The sequence below is a fragment of the Muscardinus avellanarius genome (genome assembly GCF_963383645.1).
Source record: "Muscardinus avellanarius genome assembly, chromosome: 9".
In the NCBI taxonomy this organism is placed as follows: domain Eukaryota; kingdom Metazoa; phylum Chordata; class Mammalia; order Rodentia; family Gliridae; genus Muscardinus; species Muscardinus avellanarius.
The window spans coordinates 10,214,652-10,235,141 of NC_137795.1; the positions used below are offsets into that span (position 1 = coordinate 10,214,652).

Genomic DNA, 20,490 nt, shown 5'->3' on the forward strand with positions numbered 1-20,490 from the left:
TTCCTCTAACTCTACATGTTCTAACTTGATCGCCAGCATGATGGTGTCATGAGGTGGGCCTTTGGGGAGGTGACAGAGTCACGAAGACAATACCTTTCATCATGAAAGTACTCAGGAAATCACCATATCTTACTGATGTGGTGCTTCCTACAGCGTGCTGACTACACATTGAATCTGCCAGAACCTTGATCTCAGACTTACAACCTCCAGAATTATGAGAAACAAACTAATGTTGGTTATAAGTCACCTGGTCTGTGGTATTTTGTTATAGCAGCTCGAATGAACTGAGACATTGGTGAAGCCATCTTAGACCCTTTGGACTAGGCCACTGACCTTCACCAGCTATATCCCTCTGAGTGACCCCAGTTAAGGCCACGTAGAACTGAAATATTGCAGTCCTAACCTGCAAGACTGGGAGATACAAAAAAACGAGTGTTGTTTCAAGCTACTAAATTCTGGGGTAATTGATACTTGGGATAGTAAGCTACTTCATATTTCCTTGGTTGTTCAATAATATTTGCAAAGAGACTTTGAGTTTTGACAATTTTGGCTGATCATTGCTGTCTATATCTGTACCTTGCAATTAAACAAGAGGTGATTTGGGATACTGAAGGAAAAAGACTTAATTGTGACATATTTAGTCTTCCATTAAAATTCTTATTTTGTCTTTTGCGTGTGTGGTACTGAAGACTGGAAGCAGAACCTCATACATGCTAGCCGAGTGCTCTACCACTCAGCCACACCCTCCACTTTTTTATCATTTTAAATCTTGAGACAGGCTCCTCACTAAGTTGTCCATACTGATCTCAAACGTTTGCTCTTCCCGCTCGAGCCACCTGGGTGGCTGGGTTTGCACGCCCGCACCAGCGCATCCTGCTAAGCATTTTATTTTAAAATAGTAATTGGTGAAATGCATTGGCAGGACATCTCCAGTTTAAAAAATATATTGGGGATTTAGGGAGGTAAATGAAATCGGTTAAAAAATACGTATAACGTATGCCAAATTTTATGTTAATTTATGTTAGTAGCTATGTTCCTCTGGGAAACAGTCAATATGGTAAGAGATTAAATTATGCAAATTTGAAAATTTTATGCTTAAATTAAGGCAAATTTAACTGCAAGGTAATTAATAAAGGAAACTAGCTGTTACTGAGTTCTACTGTGTGCTGAGTATTTGACATAATCTTATGACAATACTATAATATTTTTGTGTGTGTGTGTGTGTGCACTGAAGATTGGACCCAGAGGCATTTACCTCTGAGCTAAACCTCCAGTCCCATTTTATTTCTTATTTGGAAACGAGGTCTCACTAAGTTGTAACGGGCCTCCCTAAGTTGTTGAGACTGGCTTCAAACCTGCGGTCTTCCTATCTCAGCCTCCCAAGAACTAGGATGACAAGCGTGCACCACCACATCCGGCAGAAAATACTATAATTTTTAGATGAGAAGTCATACAGTTTGCTTAAGGCCACTCAACTGGGAAGTGTTAGGCTGGATTCAACCCAAAACAGACTCACCCAAATCCTTTGATTTGCCTGTCCCACACAGGTGACTCACTGCAAAGAGTCTATGTCTTTAAGAGGATTTCCTGAAGTATTAGGAAGTGATTACGGCAGCCATGCCTAGCTGGCTTCTTTATGCGCTCATTTATGAGATATATGCCACTAGTAAGTTTGAACAGTTTTTGTTGTCATTGACACATATCATTTGTCCCCTAAGAATCTGAAGATGGAGTAGGGAGTGCCCAGCACTTCATAGGTGCATTTCAGAAGTTCTGTATCTGGAAACATAGTTTATATATTAGGAATCTTTGAAAAGCTAACACTAGCCACCACTGTGACCATCCCAACTTTCCTCCCACAAAAATGTCTCCACACTCTGTTTTCTTTAGAGAATATACCTACGAGGAAGTGAAATACTTGAGTTCAGTGTTATGTTTTGATTCATTTTCTTTTCCCCAGTTGGGAAAAAAGTTCTCATCTTCTATTGGTCCAAATGAAATCTTCAAATATTCTCTTTAAAAGATTATCATCACCATCATCATGACAACTGAGACCTAGCAAGACCCGGTTTCAAAACAAAATAAAGAGCTGGGCATGGTGGTGCGTGCTTGGAATCCCAGTACTTGGGAGGTTGAGACAGGAGGATCGCAGATTTGTGGCTGGCCTCAGCTACTTAGTGAGGCCCTCTGCAACTTAGACTTTGTTTCAAAATAAAGAATAAAAAATAAAAAAATAAAAAATATAGAATGCCCCTGGGTTCAATCCCTAGTACCTCAAAAATAGAACCTACAAAAACCAAAACAACAACAATAAAACAAAATATAAAATAGGGCTGGAGGTGTAGCTTGGAGGTAGAATGTCTCTGGGTTCAACCCCCAGTACCACACACATAAAAATCAATCAATCAATCAATCAATAAAATGGCTGGAGGGTATAGTTTGAGGTAGAATGCCCCTAGGTTAAGCCTCCAGTACCAAAAAGAAAAATCTTCCATATCTTGAACAGAGAGAGTAGCAGGCAGGGTAGGGGAACACTTCCTAAACACAATCCCAGCTCCCCCTTGCCAACACACAGGAGAGGGTCAAACACAGATGGATGGGGTGTCCCCTACTAGGAAGAAACACTTCCTAGTTTCTGTTCTAAAGAGTCTAATACTCTGTGATGGGTTAAAAACAGATGGTGCCAAGCAGAATTGCACAATCTAGTTAGAGAAACAAGTAAATACTTTATTCCTTAATCCACGTGTGTGTGTGTGTGTGTGTGTGTGTGTGTGTGTGTGTGTGTGTGTGTTTACTGGGGCTTGAACCCAGAGGCATTCTACCTTTGAGCTACATCCCCAGCCTGATTTTATTTCTTATTTGGAAACAGGCTCTCACTAAGTTGATGAGTCTCCCTACCTCCTGAGGTTGTCCTGGAGTCTGCGATCCTCCTGTCTCAGCCTCCCAAGTACTGGGATTATATTTGAGGCCGCCATGTCCGGCTCAACAAAAAAAATTTTTTCAACTAGATATCTGCCATGCTCTGCCTAAGCTCGGAGCTGGGCCAGTGAAGAAAGTAGACAGAAGTTCCTATCCTCATGGAGCTGAAGAAAGGGTAATACAGGAACCGGGCCCTGGGGCTGGCAAGAGGGGAGCGAGGGGGCGCCCTGCCAGCGGGCACTCTCCCTGTGAACAGCCAGCCTCACAGCCAGGCCCTAGGCTGGGTCTCCACCGCCACCCCCTGCAGCCAGAAAACATCTCATTGTCTTTGAATGTAACTTCTCAGGACGTACACTTTTATTTTCTCTTGTTTATTGCACAACAGAAGATGGCCTGGCACACGGACTCAGGATCTACCGTTCAGGCCAGTCCAGAGCGCCAGCTTCTCCTGGCGTCAATCCTTCCATGTTTACTGGGCACCTCTTAGGCCAGAGATCCCCGGTTCTGCCTTCCAGGACCTCAGAGTCGGGTTATCAGGACAGTCACAGCACAAGATTTTAGGGCTCCTCCCACAGCCAGGGCGGGCCTGGGACTCTCTGCTAGAGGCAGAGCCCGCAGACCCGGCAGGTGAGGCGCTGTGCACTGCGGGCGCTGAGCTCAACCGGTCCTGTGCATCGGCACCGGGCCTGGAGGGGACCAGGCTCCAGGGTGTCCCACAAAGGAAGGGAACCGGTTCTCGCCCAGCCTTCCACCTGGCTCAGGGTAGTCCCTACCGCCTGAGCCCAGGCCTGGATCAGCGCCCCTCTCCTCCAGCTCCGCCCCCAAGCGTGCCAGGCCCAAATCCCCACGGGGCGGGACTGAGCAAAGGTCCCTTGGTCCCTCCTCCTCCTCCTTTTTCTCCTCCTCCTCTTTCTCCTCCTCCTCCTCCACCTCCTCCCCGCAGTTGGTTGCTCCAATCCTTGCCCCCGCCCCCGGCCAGGCGCGCGGCTGCTCAGACTGTGCAGGGCGGTAAGTGTGGGCTCGCTCTGCTCCTCGGAGCCCAGGCTGTGCGGCGCCTCTCGGGGCCACTGTCCCTCCGAGGCCCATGAGTGGCGGCTCCTCTGCAGCTGGAGCAGCTGGCGGCCCTGCCCGGCCCCGCCCCAGCCGATCCAGCGCTGCCCGCCCACCTGGGCCGCTGCGCCCTTCCCTGGGGCTGCAGGAGCTGGGCGCCCGCTCACCCAGCCCCTTGCCGGTCCCCGCGCGCTCTTGTTGGTCTTTTGGGGTGTCCCTGGGGTGCTGAGAGCTTGTGGCGGGAGGGGAGGTGGAGCCCACGTGGGGTTGGGTCTCTCTGGCCAGGAGCGAGTCCCCACCACTTAGGCTGGGTTATAGCGGCCCCCGAGCTCGGTGGCCGGGAACTGACTGCCCCGGGTGTGGGGACCCCGACCCTGTCGGAGAGAGCCAGGAGAGGAGCCACCCACCCAGGCACCGGGCGTAAAAGGGGCGGAGGTCTTGGAACCAGGCGCCCAAGAACCCAGCGGTCAGAGCCAGGGAGGGGGGACAATCAGAGAACGTCCATTCTATATAAAGGAAAACTGCTGGGAGTTCAGCAGTGATTTCAGAGAGAAGGGGTGGGGTCCTAGGCTTGCCTGCTAAAAGAGGAAGGTTCTCTCTGTCTCTCTGTCTCTGCCTCTCTCCCTCTCTCTCCCTCTCCCCCTCCCCTCCCTTCCCCTCCCTTCCCCTCCCCTCCCCTCTCCTCTCTCCTCTCTTTCTCCCCCTCTCTCCCTCTCCCCCTGGGTTCAATCCCCAGTACTGCAAAAAAAAAAAAAAAAAAAAAAAAAAAAAAAGTTCTCAGGTACTAGATTGTAAATACCAGAAGATATAAAATTTGACACCTGTTTTAATTCAAAAGACTCAATTTTAATTTATTTGGAAAACTAAAAATAACTCGAGATGTGCTGAAGTTGTTAACAAAGAGACCAGGACACAGAGCAGCAATGTCTCCTTTCTTCAGGGAGGAGAAAGGATGATCTGAGAGCCTGGCAGGGACTTTGGGTCCCACCATCTGCTGAAGTTCAAACAGCTTCTTACTTTAAGAAATGAATCCTTGAGCTGGGCATGGTGGTGCACACTTGCACACTTGCAATCCCAGCGCTCAGGAGGCTGAGACAGGAGGATCCCAGTTCTCAGACAGCTGCAGCTACTAAATGAGGCCCTTTGCAACTCACTGAGACTGTTTCAAAATAAAGAATAAAAAATAGGGCTGAGGGTGCAGCTCAGAGGTAGAATGCCCCTGGGTGCCATCCCCAGTACCTTAATACACACACACACACACACACACACACACACACACACACACATGAATAAATCATGTGTGACCTGAATTTAAAAAGAAGCAGCAGAACAGGAATCGCAGAGCAGGGAGGTCAAGGCTGGCGTCAGGTGGACCTGGTGGGTCGTGACGTCCAAAGCCTGTGGTCAGAAGCGTCAGGAGTTTGGACACAATGGTTTCTTGATACTTGCTGCAAGGAAGACTCGGACTTGTGGCAGGTGCTTTGGGAAGGAGAGTTGAAGGAAACAGGGTTTTGCCCTGGATTAGAAGCTGCCGGATTAGAAGCTGCCGGGAAGTGGAGAAGATCCTGTGACGGCCGCCTTCGTGCATCTTGTCTTCCCGTGCATCTTGTCTTCCCGGGGAGGAGGCGAGAGGGAGGCATGGAAGCTGAGCACGGCTTCTTGCTGTGTCTGGCAAGAAGCGGCCGACGTTCATTAGCTGGGCCTGGGGGAGGCCATTTTTGCGGTTTGGACAGTGTTCATGTTTGGTCACAGGGGGGTCTTGTTTTGTCTTGATTCATGATCACAGGGTGGCCTTTCCTGACGGTGATGTCCCGTGCCAGGGTTCACGTTCAGCAGGAGAAGCCAGGCTGGGCCAGTTACCCCAAGTCACGGTTGCTTCTCTGTTTCTCAAGATCTTGGGGGAGGTTAAGTAATGTCTTGTGTGTGTGTGTGTGTGTGTGTGTGTGTGTGTGTGTGTGTGTTATACTGGGGGTAGAACCCAAGGGCCTTTCTACCTCTGGGCTATACTCCCAGACATATGTTATATTTTATTTAGAAACAAGGTCTCACTAAGTTGCTGAGAGCCTCACTAAGTAGCTGAGGCTGGCTTTGAACTGTGCAATCCTCCTGTCTCCGCCTCCCAAGCGTGGGGATTACAAGAGTGCGCCACCACGCCCGGCTAAGTAAAGTCTTTAAACTTCAGATTCAGATCTGTACAGGGTAGACGATGTCTGCCTCGGAGGGATGTTGTGAAGCGTGTCCAAAGCGGTAAGCCCACTGCTGGGCATGCAGCAGGAACTCAGAGCCCGCTGCAGTCTTTACCCAGAGCACCTGATATGGAGTTTCCTCCCTAGAACCATGCTGGAGAGGTCCAGATCCCCTCTGAAGAAGAATACAGGATGAGATGTGAGACAGACTGGATCCCTTGCAGTCAAAGCCTAGGTGATTCTACAGAGGACAGGTGTTTCTATAAAGGCTGGGTGTTTCTATAGGAGCTAGGTGTTTCTATAAAGGCTGGGTGTTTCTATAGAGATTAGGTTTTTCTGTGACTCTGATTCAGTCTTAACAGAGGTTATTGATTTTTTCTCATGTCTTTATGACCTTGGAGGCTACTTTGGAGAAGTTGCTCTCACAAGCCAGTGGCCCCAGGTGGCTGTGTGATTTTCCGCCTGCGAGCATCAGCTAGCTTCCTCGGTCCCTCCTCTCCAGGTGTCTTGTCTGAGAGTCAGGACAGCCTTACCTCAGGCACGTGGGCACTCTCAGCTATGCGTCTGCTCTCTTCTAAGAAGCCAGCTGGCAGGCAGGTAAAGACTTTGCTAACTGGGGTATAGTGGCACACGCCTGCAATCTGAGGACTTCTTCCATGGAACATAGCACTTTTCTGTCTTCTAGTGTTTCTTCTTTTTCATTCCAGCAGAAATGTGACTATGCCTTTATCTCAGGGTTAAAAAGCTAACTACTCTTCCTTTCCGAGCAGGAGAGGTCACATAGCGTAGAGAAGAGTCACCTTTGACTTTTCAAAGAACCGCTGTCCCTAGGTGTCACACATTCGAGTCCTGCGGTGCTCAAATCCCATACGTGACATGGTGCAGGACTTGCATTAACCTACACACCTCCTCCAGTATGCTTTAAATCACTAGAGATCACTGTCAACACCGCAAAGTAAATGCCACGTAAGTAGTTGTTGAGCTGTATCATGTAGGGAATAATGACCAAAAAATGCAGTCTGTACATGGTCGGTACAGATGCAATTTTTAAAAAAATATTTTTAATCAGAGGTTAGTTGGATCTGCCATCATGTATTGTTCAACAAATATTCCTAGCTCTTCGCCTTCTAGATTCTTGATAGGGTTGTATTTCTTGACCCTCATAGTGGACTGAAGCTATGGGACTAGTTCTGGTAAATTGTAAGTGAATGTGCCAGGAGTCCCTGTTGGGCCGCAGCATTTAATTGCGGGTATATACCTTCCAGAACTTTCCTTGCTACTAGATAATGACTGATGGTGTCCAAGATGGTGGCATTTCCCTGGTCTGGATCCTTGAAAGACTACAAAATCAAAGCTTTCCTGCCCCCCTTTATTGATACGCATTATGAGCAACAAATAAATCTTCTTTGTTATACGCTATTAAGATTTGGGGGTTGTTTGTTTCTGAAGCATAACCTAGCCTATCCTGACTGATAAATGTATTTACTTTCAATATTTTGATTTAATTTCTTTATCATCAACTGAACTCAAAGTCAGAGGTTTCCTAAAGAAAAAGTACTCTTTTATATCCATTGTTAAGGCTAGGAATAGATGTGACAATTTTAGTGAAAAAAGATAAATAATAACTTTGTGTTTGATTTTAGGATAACCTTATTTTTGCAGGTAATTTGAAGCCCTTAACATGTTTGCCAAAGCAACAAGAAATTTTCTTAAAGAAGTTGATACTAGTGGTAACCTGATTTCAGTATCTAACTTGAATGACTCGGATAAATTACAACTTCTAAGTCTGGTGTCTAAAAAGAAGAGATACTGGTGCTGGCAGAAACCCAAGTACCAGTTTTTATCCGTTACCCTTGGAGATGTGCTCACAGAAGATCAATTTCTGAGTCCAGGTATGTTTCTTTGGGTATATTCTATAATTAGTCTCAGACAGAAGATGGATCTTCTTCTAGACATGGGTTGTCTGGGACTAAGGTGATGCCTGGTAATAAATTCTTTCTTCTCGTTGCCTGCTGTCTTAAAAAAAAAAAAAACTTTCTTAAAAATGAACAAAATTCTGCAGGCCTTACATGAAAAGTTATAGCTTCATCCTTTAAAAATAGGAATTCAGTTTTGGTATAAAAGTTGGTTACGCACATTTAGGTGGTGTTGCCATGCCACATGATGGGATGTGGAGTGGATGGGATTTGGGTGGATCCCCCACCCAAAATTTGGTTTGGTGTTGAGATTGTGGATGCCACACACCCACCAAAAGGGTGGTGAGTTATCACTCCTGTAATGATGCTTTCTGGGAGCACAGGCAGGTTTCCATGCTGCTCCAAAAATGTCTGAAGAGGGGCAGGGGATTTGCTCAGCTTTTACAGTGACTAGTGGGAGTAGATTGGACACAGACTGGGGCCATGTGGTTTACCTTTCACTAGTCCCAATGGATGGAGCGCCTGGACTTTATCAGTTTGTCTACCTGTGCAACAAAAAAAGAAGATGAGGGGGGCCCTTGCAAGCTGTCAGTAGACCGGCTGCACAGATGGACTGGGCACACGACTGTAGCCTAGCTAGGTCTTGTCTGATATCTTGGTTATGAGCCGGTGTGGGGGCACATGCTTGTAAGCCTAGTACTTGGGAGGCTGAGACAGGAAGGTCACAGCTTTGCAGCCAGCCTCAGCAACTGGAAATAATAATTTTATTATTTCAAAATAAAATAATAAAATAGGGCTGGGGGCATAGCTCAGAGGTGGAATGCCCCTGGTTCTATCACAAGTCACATACACACACACACACACACACACACACACACACACACACACAATTTTTTTTTACAATGGTGGGCTGCATAAACGATGGTGGTCTCTACACAATCTATTGCCTAGTGGTATCTTAGCCATCTTTGTTTGTAAAAAAGATTCCATGATTTTTTTTTTTCTCAGAACTTGTCCCTGTCATTAAGGAACACATGACTGTGTTTATGAAATACAAATGCCGAAGGAACAAATAAATGAAAATTCTACCATCACCTGTTAATTTCCATTAACACTTGGACTGAATCTTTTCCCCTGTGTGTGTGTGTGTGTGTGTGTGTGTGTGTGGTCCTGGGGGTTGTACCCAGGGGCTTTCTGCCTCTTATCTATGTTCCAGCTCTATTTTACCTTTTATTTTTTTTATCCTACTTATTTTATTTTTATTTTTTTATTGGTGCATTGTATTGTAGTCTTACATCTTAATGGGGTACAAGATGGTAGAGGCGTACATGCACACGTCACCCAATTAGCCCTTCCCCAATTCCCACCCTAATCCCTCTCCCCCTCCTTCTCATGTTTGGCTTAGTGATGGACTTTGATAGGTTTATTTTTTATTTTGAAACAGGCTCTCGCCAAGTTATGACACACGGTGCTCAAACACGTGCCATTCCTGCCTTAGCCTCCTAAGAACGAGGTTACAGGAGTGTGCCACTTTGCCCAGATTGCGACTAATTTTCTAAAAATTTATTTTATTTTTTGGAGACAAGAATCTGGCTACGTTGCCCAGGCTGGCCTGGAACTCCTGGGCTGAAGAGACGTTCCTGTCTCAGCCTCCCGAGTAGCTGGGACTGCGTTCGTGTGCCACTGTGTCTGGTTTTTGCATCTAACTTCTTAAAAACAGAATTAGAATTATACTTTATATAACTTTTATATATTACTTGTTTACTTTATATTTGGCCTTATGTTAATTTCCTCTATGGGTTTAAATATTTTTATTACCATTTTCTACAAGCACATATTCTTTTGGGTCTGTGCACACTAATTTGCTTAAGCATTTCAATTTAGTGCTTAAGAAATATGGCTCTAATGAACATCTTTTGGTTGTTTTTTTAAGCAATCATTTTAACATGGATTTATTTATTTTCTGTGTGAACTAAGGATTGAACCCAAGGGCATTCTACCTCTGAGCTACACTCCCAGCCCTATTTTATTTTTTATATTATTATTATTATTTTGATTTACTGGGGATGAAACCCAGAGGTAGTCTACCTTTGAGCTACACCCCCAGCCCTATTTTTTTATTCTTTATTTTGAAACAGGGTCTCACTGAGTTGTAAGAGCCTCACTAAGTAGTAGCTGAGACTGTCCTCGAACCACGATCCCCCTGTCTCAGCCTCTCAAATGCTGCGATTACAAGTGTGTGCCACCGTGGCCGTTATTTTTTATTTTTGTGATACTGGGGGTGGAACCCAGAGGCTTTCTACCTCTGGGCTATACTCGCAGACCTTTTTTTAAAATATATATATTTTATTTGGAAACAGGGTCTCACTAAGTTGCTGAAAGCCTCACTAAGTAGCTGAGGCTGGCTTCAAAACCATGCGATCCTCCTGTCTCAGCCTCCCAAGTGCGGGGATTACAAGCGTGCACCACCACGCCCGGCTATTTTTTATTTTTGAAACAGGACTTTTCTAAGTTGCCGAGGCTGGCCTTGAACCTGTGGTCCTCCCAATCACCCTCTCTCAGCCTCCCAAGTATTGGGATTACAGGTGTGCATCACCATGCCTGGTTTAGCATGGATTCCTAGAAATAAATTACTGAATCAGAGGCTGGGAAGTGTTTGAAGACTTGGTAATATGTCTGTCTTACTTTCTGACCTGGCCACATGGTGATATGTGAAAGTATCACCTACTCTTAATAACTGGGAGGAAAGGTGTCTCAAGTCCTCTTTCAGCCCTAAGGTTTTCTAATTTTGAGATTGCATCTCTATTAAAGGGGAAAAGAGATAGAGGAGGTCATTTGGGTTTACAAATAGTTTTAAAATTTTCTTCCAGAAAACACACCTGCCAGTCCTCTCTTCAGCCAGCTCCATTGCCCAAGCAAGCAGAGAATTGATTCATGGTCTGGTAGAACTTGTCTGTTTGCTTGTTTGTTTCTGTGCTATTGGGGATCGAACTAAAAGGACACCCAACCTCTGAGCTACATCCCCAACCCTTTTTATTATAAAGCAGAGTATCACTAAGTTGCTGAGACTGGCCTTGAACCTGTGATCCTCCTATGTTAGCCTTGCAGTTACTGGGATTACAGGTGTGCCCATTGCATGCCTGGCTCAAGGGGATTTTTTTTTTTTTAATGGTACTAAGGGTGGAACCCAGGGACCTTCTACCTCTGGGCTACATTCCCAGACCTATTTTATATTTTTTCATTTGGAAACAGGGTCTCAGTAAATTGCTGAGAGCCTCCCTAAGTAGCTTCAACCTGAGGGATCCTCCTTTCTCACCCTCCCAAATACTGGAATTACAAGCATGTGTGACCACGCCCAGTTTAGGAGGAGGTGTTTTTGTTGTGGTGGTGGTAGTACTGGGAATTGAACCCAGGGGCATCCTACTCCTGAGCTATCCCCCCAGCCATATATATATATTTTTTAAATTTTGAAACAGGGTCTCAGTAAGTTGCAGAGGGCCTCACTAAATTGCTGAGGCTGGCTCTGTACCTAAGATTCTTCTGCCTCAGCCTCCCAGGTACTAGGATTATAAGTGTGCCCCACCATGCCTGACTACAAGAGGAGTGTGTGTGTGTGTGTGTGTGTGTGTGTGTGTGTGTGTGTTACTGGGGATGGAAACCAGGATCATTCTATCTCTGAGCTAAACCCTAGCCCTATTTTTTTAGTCTTTATTTTTAAACAGAGTCTCATGGAGTTGCAAAGGGTCTCACTAAGTAGCTGAGGCTGTCCATGCGAACCACAATCCTCTTGTCTCAGCCTCCTGAATGCTGGGATTATAAGCGTGCGCCACCATGCCCCGCTCACAAGGGCAGTTCTTGAAGACACTGGAATAGCAGTCATGTGGAAACGTCTGGAGTTCTTGAAGACACTGGAATAGCAGTCATGTGGAAACGTCTGGATGAGAGCATGGCAGTTCCAAGTTGACCTGATTAAAGTTGGGACATCATGGGGTGGTGGCAGATCCTTAGTGTTGGGGAAGCCAGGAAGGAGGCAGGACGAGCTGGGAGTGTGGGTGCCCCAGGATGGTGACTGAGCGGCCACGGTATATCCAGCTGACTTTATCAGGAAGACAGTGATAAGGAATTGAGTGACTGGCTAGAGGTCACATAGAAAAAATGTAAACAGAACAAGGGAATTATGTAATGCGAGATGGTAATGAGGGCCGGGGCAATGTTCTTCAAGACTGAAGGTGCGTAGACAAGTGTTGAGAACAGGCACAGGTGGCTGTGACCTGCCAGATCCTAAGGCAGGCCAGGAGCGCGTGGTAGGGGGCAGATGAAGTGTCACCCCTTTGCCCCTTTGCAGTCTTCACGTGGTAGAGCACACCTTTAAAACATTTTGCTTTGAGAAGGTGTGGTGGTGCACCCTTGTAATCCCAGGCCTTGGGAGGCTGAGATAGGAGGATTGCAGGTTTAAGACCAGCCTCGGCTACTTAGACCCTGTTTCAAAATAAAAAATAAAAAACAAGACTGGGGGAATAGTTCAGAGGTAGAATGCCCCTGTAATCCCAGTACTTGGGAGGCTGAATCAGGAGGATTGCGAGTTCAAGGCCAGCCACAGCAACTTAAGACAACTTGGTTTTAAATTAAAAATAAAAAAATTAAGCCGGGCGTGGTGGAACACACTTGTAATCCCAGTACCACAAAAACAAAGTTCTGTTTCTTCACTGGATAGCAGTTCAATAGATGTTCACTTTGAAGTGATTTGCTAAACTGGACAGATACTTTTTTGTGCACTTTTCTGGATTTATATTGGGATTGAAAACTGACAAGACAGAGATGCAGGGAAGCCCCGGCCCTGCCTGTGCTAGGTCAGCGCTCAGAAGCACCAATCAGGCCGGGCGTGGTGGCGCACGCTTGTAATCCCAGCATTTGGGAGGCTGAGACAGGAGGATCACAGGTTCGCGAACAGCCTCAGCTCCATAGTGAGGCTCTTTGCAATTCAGTGAGACCCTGTTTCAAAATAAAGAAGAGCTCGGAGGTCGAATGCCCCTGGGTTGCATTCTCAGCACTGCAAAAAAAAAAAAAAAGAAAAGAAAGAAAAAAAGAAGAAGAAAAAGCACCGACTCCCTTTCCCTTGGCCCTCCCGCACCACGCGGCCGCCGGCTGTGCCCTTAGCTGAGCCCTGGCGGCCGGCAGCAGGTTCCCAAGGGCCCGGGAGGAGCGGGCAGCTCCTGACCTGAGCGCCGAGGCTTTATCCTCTGCCTCGCTCTTTCAGTGGTCGTGGAGTCGGACTTTGTGAAATACGAGGGCAAGTTTGAAAACCACGTGAGCGGGGCCATCGAGACGGCTCTGGGGAAGGTCCAGCTGAAGCTCGGGAGCAAAGGCCTGGTGGAGAGTCAGTCTTCGTTCGGCACGCTGCGGAAGCAGGAGCTGGACCTGCAGCAGCTCATCAGGGACTCCACGGACAGGTACCGGCGGCTCCGCTTGGCTCTTTGGGTCTGACAGGACTCACAGTTAAAGGCTCTTCCAGGGAACCTTTGCTAAAAGGGTGAGCGATGCACGCAGATGGGTCAGTTGACAGATGTTTGTCTAAGCCTGTGGTGCCGAAACTTCACGGGGAGCACGGGCTTTGTTCTAGAATTTCTTGACTGTTCTTAGCCTGAGGGTAGAAACCTGGAAGCACTTGGAAAGGATGTTATTTCTGGCAAATACGTGCTGTTTTTCAATAATGTGATTTATGAAAAGCCCATGTCCTGTGTTTTTTGAATATTAATGACAGAGGCAGGAAGACCACAGGCCCGTGTAGCTCTTTCTACTTTTCTGTTGGGGTGAAGAAGATACCAGGCAGTGGGGCTTCAGGGGAGAAACAGCTTTTCAACTTTGACATCTTAAAGAAAACTCCATATCTTATTTATTCGGCTTTTGGTAAATACTTTTGCCCCAGGGTAGCTCATTATATTATTATTATTATTATTATTATTATTATTATTATTATTATTATTTGGTGTTACTGGGGTTCCTGGAAACCCATCTACCTCTGGGCTACACTCCCAGACCTATTTTATATTTTTTTAGTTGGAAACAGGGTCTCTTAAGCCAGCGCGGCTGGCTTCAAACCTGCGCGATCCTCCTGTCCCTGCCTCCCAAGCGCGGGGATTACAAGCGTGCGCCACCACGCCCGGCTTCATCTTTATTTGTACCTTGTGGCTTATTTGGCATTCAGTGAGTGGTTTTACTGAGTGCACACTACGTTTCACAGTGCTGGTCTCCGCACCAAGGATGCAGTAGTGAACAGAAGCCCATAATTTCTGTCCCACAATCTAGTGGGTAGAGACACAAAATATCTAAGTAAAGCATGCCGTGGTTGATTAGAATGTGTGGAGAAAACAGTATCGGAGAAAGATGGCGGGTGTGCTAGGAGAGGGGCGATAGCTGGACACAGCGTGGCCGGGGAGGCATTTGAAGGGGTCAGCACTAGGACCAATTGCTAAGAGAGGGAGGCAGGAGGAAGAGAGTGGGGTGCCCCAGTCCAGGGTGCTGTGCATAGTGGCCAGGGCAGCTACAGCCAAGGAAGTGAGGAAGGTGCAGGGGACCCAGGGCTCCAGGGACCTCAGAGGCCACTGGATGGGCCTCAGCTGTCACTCAGAGCGAGCTGGGAAGCCCCTGGAGGACGCTGAGCAGGATCTGACTTCTTTTCTAGAAGCGTATTTCTGGTCACTGGGTTAGGAAGAGACTTGGATGGACAGAAGCCGGGAGTCCAACTGAGAAGTTTTTGCAGTAATCCAACTGCGTGATATTTCAGTTTATAGAGTACCATATGTGCATTTTCAGTGTGTAATTTTAGCGCCTTTTCCCCCTTTGAAGACAGAAAACTTAAATCCAAATGAATTAGGAGAAAACTTACTTGTGTCTAAATATGGGTGGCTTATCTTCCCTTTTTCAGGGTTCTTGGGATTGTAAAATTCATGCCCATTAGATAAAATTACGTTTAAAAAGTAATGAATTGAATACAATACCAGAGAACATATGTATCAGGCATCTGCTGGTGGGTTCTGTACAAACTGAGTAGTGTTGTCTTGGAAATCTGTGTACCTCTCTGGTGACATCTAATGCCCAGGGGCTTTCCAGGTGCCACCCAGAATGCCCTTGGCTAAGAGAACTTTTGGGTACAGTCACCTCTATCTCTGGCAGTCACAATCTTTATTACCTTTCTTTATTGCTTGCTTGCTTGCTTTTTTATTTATTTATTTATTTATTTTTGCAGTACTGGGGATGAAACCCAGAAGCATTCTACCTCCATCCTACACCCCCAGCCCTATTTTTTATTCTTTATTTTTAAACAGAGTCTCACTGAGTTGCAAAGGGCCTCACTAAGTAGCCGAGGCTGTCTGCGAACTGTGATCCTCCTGTCTCAGCCTCCTGAATGCTGGGATTACAAGCATGCACCACCATGCCCAGCTCCTACTGCTTTTCTTGAGAGGCCTTTTCATTCTCTACCACCACCCTGGAACATGCCGAAAGAGCGTTGGTTTGTCTAAAATTAAAATGTTAAGGGGTGCTCTGTACTTTCTTTTGCTCCATCTGGTGTCAGTGTCTACTGGGGAAAGAGAACGGAATGGCTGGGAAGTCAGGCCTCTTCTTTGTTTCCTCGGTGTTTACACAGCCCCCCTTTGGCTGTGTTTTGCGGCCTGGTTATTTCTATTCCAAGAACCATAGTTGAGCAGTGCTGTGTGCTCGAATTCCCCAGCGCGCATTTTAAAACGCTCTTGGTGGTTTAGGTGTCGGAGCCAGTGCCCACAGGGGCAGATGGGGAGGGTCTGGGACTAGCACAAAGGATACTAGAGGCAGAAGTTTTAAGTGGGGAAATAGGGTGGGGAAGGAAAGGAGGACCCAGGGCATCACTGTGTGCCAGGTAATTTATAGACATCATCTCAGGTTCCTCTGCACAGCTGTCTCCTCTCACATGTGAGGGAGCCGACGCTCAGGAAAGCGAGGTCACTTGTTTCCAGGCACAGAGCTCCATTTGGGTGCCAGAGCTGGGATTCGACCCAGGATTTCCTGCCTCCTCGCCTTCCATTCTGTCCTCTAACTCATGCTTAAAGTAATAGTGAAGAAAAGAAATGGTCAGAGGGAAAAGCTATTAAAATGACAACATGGAACGTAAAAGCTGAGGTCTGAATCCGGAGTTCCCTGGGAGGAAGCCTGGTGTGGGTGGACACAGCGGAAGATGCCATGAGCAGACACACGGGAGAGCTAGCTGCTCACCTGTGGTACCTGGGTACGGGGGTGAGATCACCTGGGAACTCTAGCAATCCTATTAACTGCAGAGGTGATGGGGGAAGGGATGGCCTGGGAATGGAGACCCCAGGAGTGTGAGAAAGAATAAATGTTGCTGGACCTGGTGGTGCATGCCTGTGATCCCAGTACTTGGGAGGCTGAATCTGGAGGATTGCAAGTTCAAGGCCAACCTCAGCAACTTAAGAAGGCCTGGTTTTAAAATTAAAAAAAAAAAATTAAACTGGGCGTGGTGGAACACACATGTAATCCCAGGAAGGAAGACCAAGACAGGAAGATGGTAGGTTCTCGGCCAGCCTCAGCTACTTAGTGAGACCCTCTGCAACTTATTTGACTCCATAGTGAGACTCTGTTTCAGAATAAAGACTAAAAACTAGGGCTGTACATGTAGCTCAGAGGTGGAATGCCTCTGCTTCAATCCCCAGTACCACAAAAATAAAATAAATAAATAAAAATTAAAAAGAGCTGGGATGTAGCTCAGTGGTAGAACACATGCTTAGCATGTGCAGAGTTCTGGGTTCAGTCCCTGGTAGCAAATAAATAAATTAATTAAAAATAATAAATGTAAGGCCTAGGAAGCCAAGGGGTGTCCTATTGTAGAATCATCTCTTCCTTGTGATGTTGCTACGAGCTAAAAAGTGAGTTACCAGGGAAAAGAGAGGAGAGGAGAGAGGTTTGACTCTCCTAATCCTGGGGTGGCCACTGGTACAGCCAACCTCACACTGTTACCTCACACTGGAGTAATAAATTCTTATCCGTGCCATCTTTTGTCTTTGGACTCCCATAAGCTCATCAGGACAGATAAGGTGCTGCTGACACACAGGTGGCCTTGGGTGCGTCAGTACTGTGTGTTCTCATGGGCTTATTTGCAGCCATTTTTATTCTAGGTCATTTAGATAAGTTATCATCTGTATATAAGTTACTTTAGCCCTCAAAAATCAGAGGGTTAGGTTTAGTGTCTGTGAAACATGTGCACATCTTAAAATAAACTTCATCTATCCTAGAAAAAATAAGCGCGCGTATATATGAGATTTATTCAGCATTGCTGGGTGCGAAGGCATTACAGGGGAATTGATCTTCCTGATACCTGGAGCTGACCTCTTTGAATGAGCTCTCAAGGTTTGCCTTGAATGTTCTCAATGGAAGGCACTTTAAGATATTGTCTTGGTCATGAATCTCACTGATGTAACACAAAACCACTGACCACGCAACTTAGAGGAAGGAAGATTTATTTTTGGAGATTTCAGGTTCAGTTGTTGTGAGGCTGGGGTCTGCAGAGCCCAGGGCATGGCTGTGGGGAAAGCAAGGGCTCTGCTCTCACATCAGAGAGAGCAAGCAAAGAAGGGGACCCCAAGGCAAATCACCCCAGGCACGCCCCCAGGGCCACCTCCAGCCACACCCACCTGTCTAGATGGCCGCCCAGCAAATCCATTACAGTGGATCATCCACTGATGAGATTACAGCCTCATGACTTTATTATGTCAACTCTGAACATTAAGAATGAGCTCTTCTCAGGATATTCTGTATCTAACCGTAAGTCATGTCACATAGTCAAAGACTCCTTTTAAAATGGAAAGTAACAATTTTTTTGAGATTTCTCATGACTCAAATTTATGCAGAGTGTGTGTGTGTGTGTGTGTGTGTGTGTGTGTGTGTGTGTGTGCTTTTGGAGGGGAGTTCTGGGGATTGAACCCATGGGCATTCTACCTCAGAGTTACGTTGAAACGGGGTAGTGATTTTTTAAAAAAGGTCCTTTGTTGAGCTGGGTGTAAAGTAGTATATTCATTATATTATTCTTCAAATCTCCTGTTTCCATGAAACAGTCCTCTTTTAATTTTATATTTCTAAACAGGTTCTCATAAGTTGCTGAGACCCGCCTCCAACCTGTGATTCTCCTGTCTCAACCTCCCAAGTACCAGGATTACAGGCATGTGCCACTGTGCCTGGCTAGGGTAATTTTTTGAAATAAAAGAAATTGGTCATGGAAGCCCAGATTAAGGAATGAGTAGTAATTACCACCTCACACCCAGCTCCACAACAACAACAAAAAAAAGAATTTTCTTGAAACTATTACCTAAGAGCGATCTTTTTTGCCCAGGATTTCATTAGCAAGATGAAATTTGTGTTCCTCAGAATTAGACGAGAGATTATGAGTCTCACATAGACGTGTGTGAGGAGCGGGGCACCTTCTCACTAGTTGTGGCTGAGTGTTAGCCCTCCCTCAGCATAGATCCTGCCTACCCAGCCCGGGGAAGGCAGAGCTCTGGGGAGAAGAGGTCTGAACAGGTGTGCCGAGATGGGCAGGATTCAGACATGACTTGACGTAGGGTCCTCGGGGTTTCTGACTTGCGGTATTTCTGCTGTCTCCTCTTTTAGCTCATTTTCTTCCTACGCAAGGACACAGCCCGCCGTGTGCTCTCTTTTCTGAAGTCTGTCATTCAATGATGGACAACCAGCAGTGTCAGCCATGGGGACGCTGGTCCTTGATTGTGGCAGCAGCCCGTGCTCCCCCACAAGGAGGGCTGGCCCCACTGTTGCCACCGGACCATTTGGAAAGCACAGGGGCTGTACTTGGTACAGGTTTTATTTGTAACAGGAGGTGCTTAAGTCAAGATGTAGGAAGCCTTTGCCCAGTATCTGTAAGACCTTAATAAGGAGCCTTGTCTCAGCGACCACATTCTCTATAGTAAAATACAGCTATGAAGCTCCCAAGACCTTACCAAATCTACTCTCTGTGAAAGAAGTCTTTCCTGAGCTTTCCAGGCAACACCCACTCTGTGCTGTTTGAAATCCAGCCAAGTTGCCAATTTTTCTAAATTCTTTTGTCTCTTGTTCTTAGTCTTTTTTTTTAATTTTTGTGGAATTGAACACAGGGGCATCCTGCCTTTAAGCTATACTCCATAAATAGGAGCTACCCTCCTTTTTATGACCATTATTCTAATAATCATTACTATATTTTGAGACAGGGTCTTGCTAGGTTTCTGGGCTGGCCTCAAATGTGCAATCCTCCATCTCAGCTTCTCAGGTGCTGGGATCACAGGTGTGCGCCACCGCATCTAGCCGCTCTTGGTCTCAACTGTTGGGGCTGTGAGCCCTGGGAAACTTGTCTGGCTTTCTGCACTGTAAACACGACTGACCAGCAACTCCTCGGCTGGCGGGATGGATGTGCTAGGGACACTTCCCAGGATCGGCTCCCAGGTTGGTGTCTTGGTGCAGAAATTGTCTTCTGAGCTTTACTATTTTTTATAGTACAAACATAACTTTTATTTTTACTATTTTTTAAATTTACTGGTGCATTGCAATCGTGCATCTTGTTGAGGTACAGGCTGGTAGAGGCTTACGTGCACGCATCACTCACTTAGCCCTGCCCCAGGCCCCGCCCCAGTCCCTCCCTCCCTCCTCCTCATGTTCACCTTAGTGACTGGCTTTGATGTACTTGTGAATGTGAATGTATGTCATGCACATTAAGGAATTTCCCTCCTCCCCTCCCCTCCCCTCAGTCAGGTCTTACTCATCTAAGGTTTCTCCTTCTTTGTCTGGAATTCCTGTTGTGTCCCATTTCTCCCTACTTCCACATATTAGGGAGAACATCGGACCTTTCGCTTTTTGCGACTAAAAGCTTTCTTTTTGAAAGCTACCTCTCAGATGTACTGATTTATTTATTGGACCTACGTAGGACTTAAGTCCCAAGAAGAGACGTTGAGGTTCTGCTAAGACCCATAAACACCGCAGACGGCATCCATTAAAGAGGCACCATTATTTATGTACCACTAAAAGGAGAACACCACTGATTAAGCCACACCACCAGTCGATTTTAAGCCGTCCCGATTTCAGAGGTGTGGAGCTGGGGTGGGAGGGGGAAGGATGCATCTTAGGAGCGTTGAGGTCCCTGTGTGGCTGTGGGTTGGCTGGGGTAAGTCAGGAGCTGGAAGTCAGTGAGCAGGTGTCCACGCCCCGCCGGGCGGTGTGCAGTGTTTGTTGCTTACCAGTTCTCAATTCCCTGTCTCACGACCAGTTCTTTCTCCCACCATCTCTTAACTGCAGCCCCCGGCCCTTCCAGTGGACTCTCCGGGCCTTCCGTGTTCTTGCTTACCATAGGCTGGGGCACACCATCGGACTCCGAGAAGCTCCGCCTTCCCCCT

General features: G+C 46.6%; 1 protein-coding gene across 1 annotated transcript in view; it reads left to right on the forward strand.

Annotated features, from left to right (window-relative positions):
- Nucleotides 1-7,836: 7,836 nt before the first annotated feature.
- The window catches only part of GSDME (gasdermin E), a gene marked incomplete at both ends in the record, with an annotated part of 45,149 nt that continues 32,495 nt past the window's right edge, over nt 7,837-20,490 (forward strand). The window contains 2 exons of the mRNA XM_080701152.1: nt 7,837-8,047; nt 13,329-13,521. Of these exons, the coding sequence (XP_080557278.1) occupies nt 7,837-8,047; nt 13,329-13,521 (404 nt within the window). The remainder of the gene's footprint in view (nt 8,048-13,328; nt 13,522-20,490) is intronic.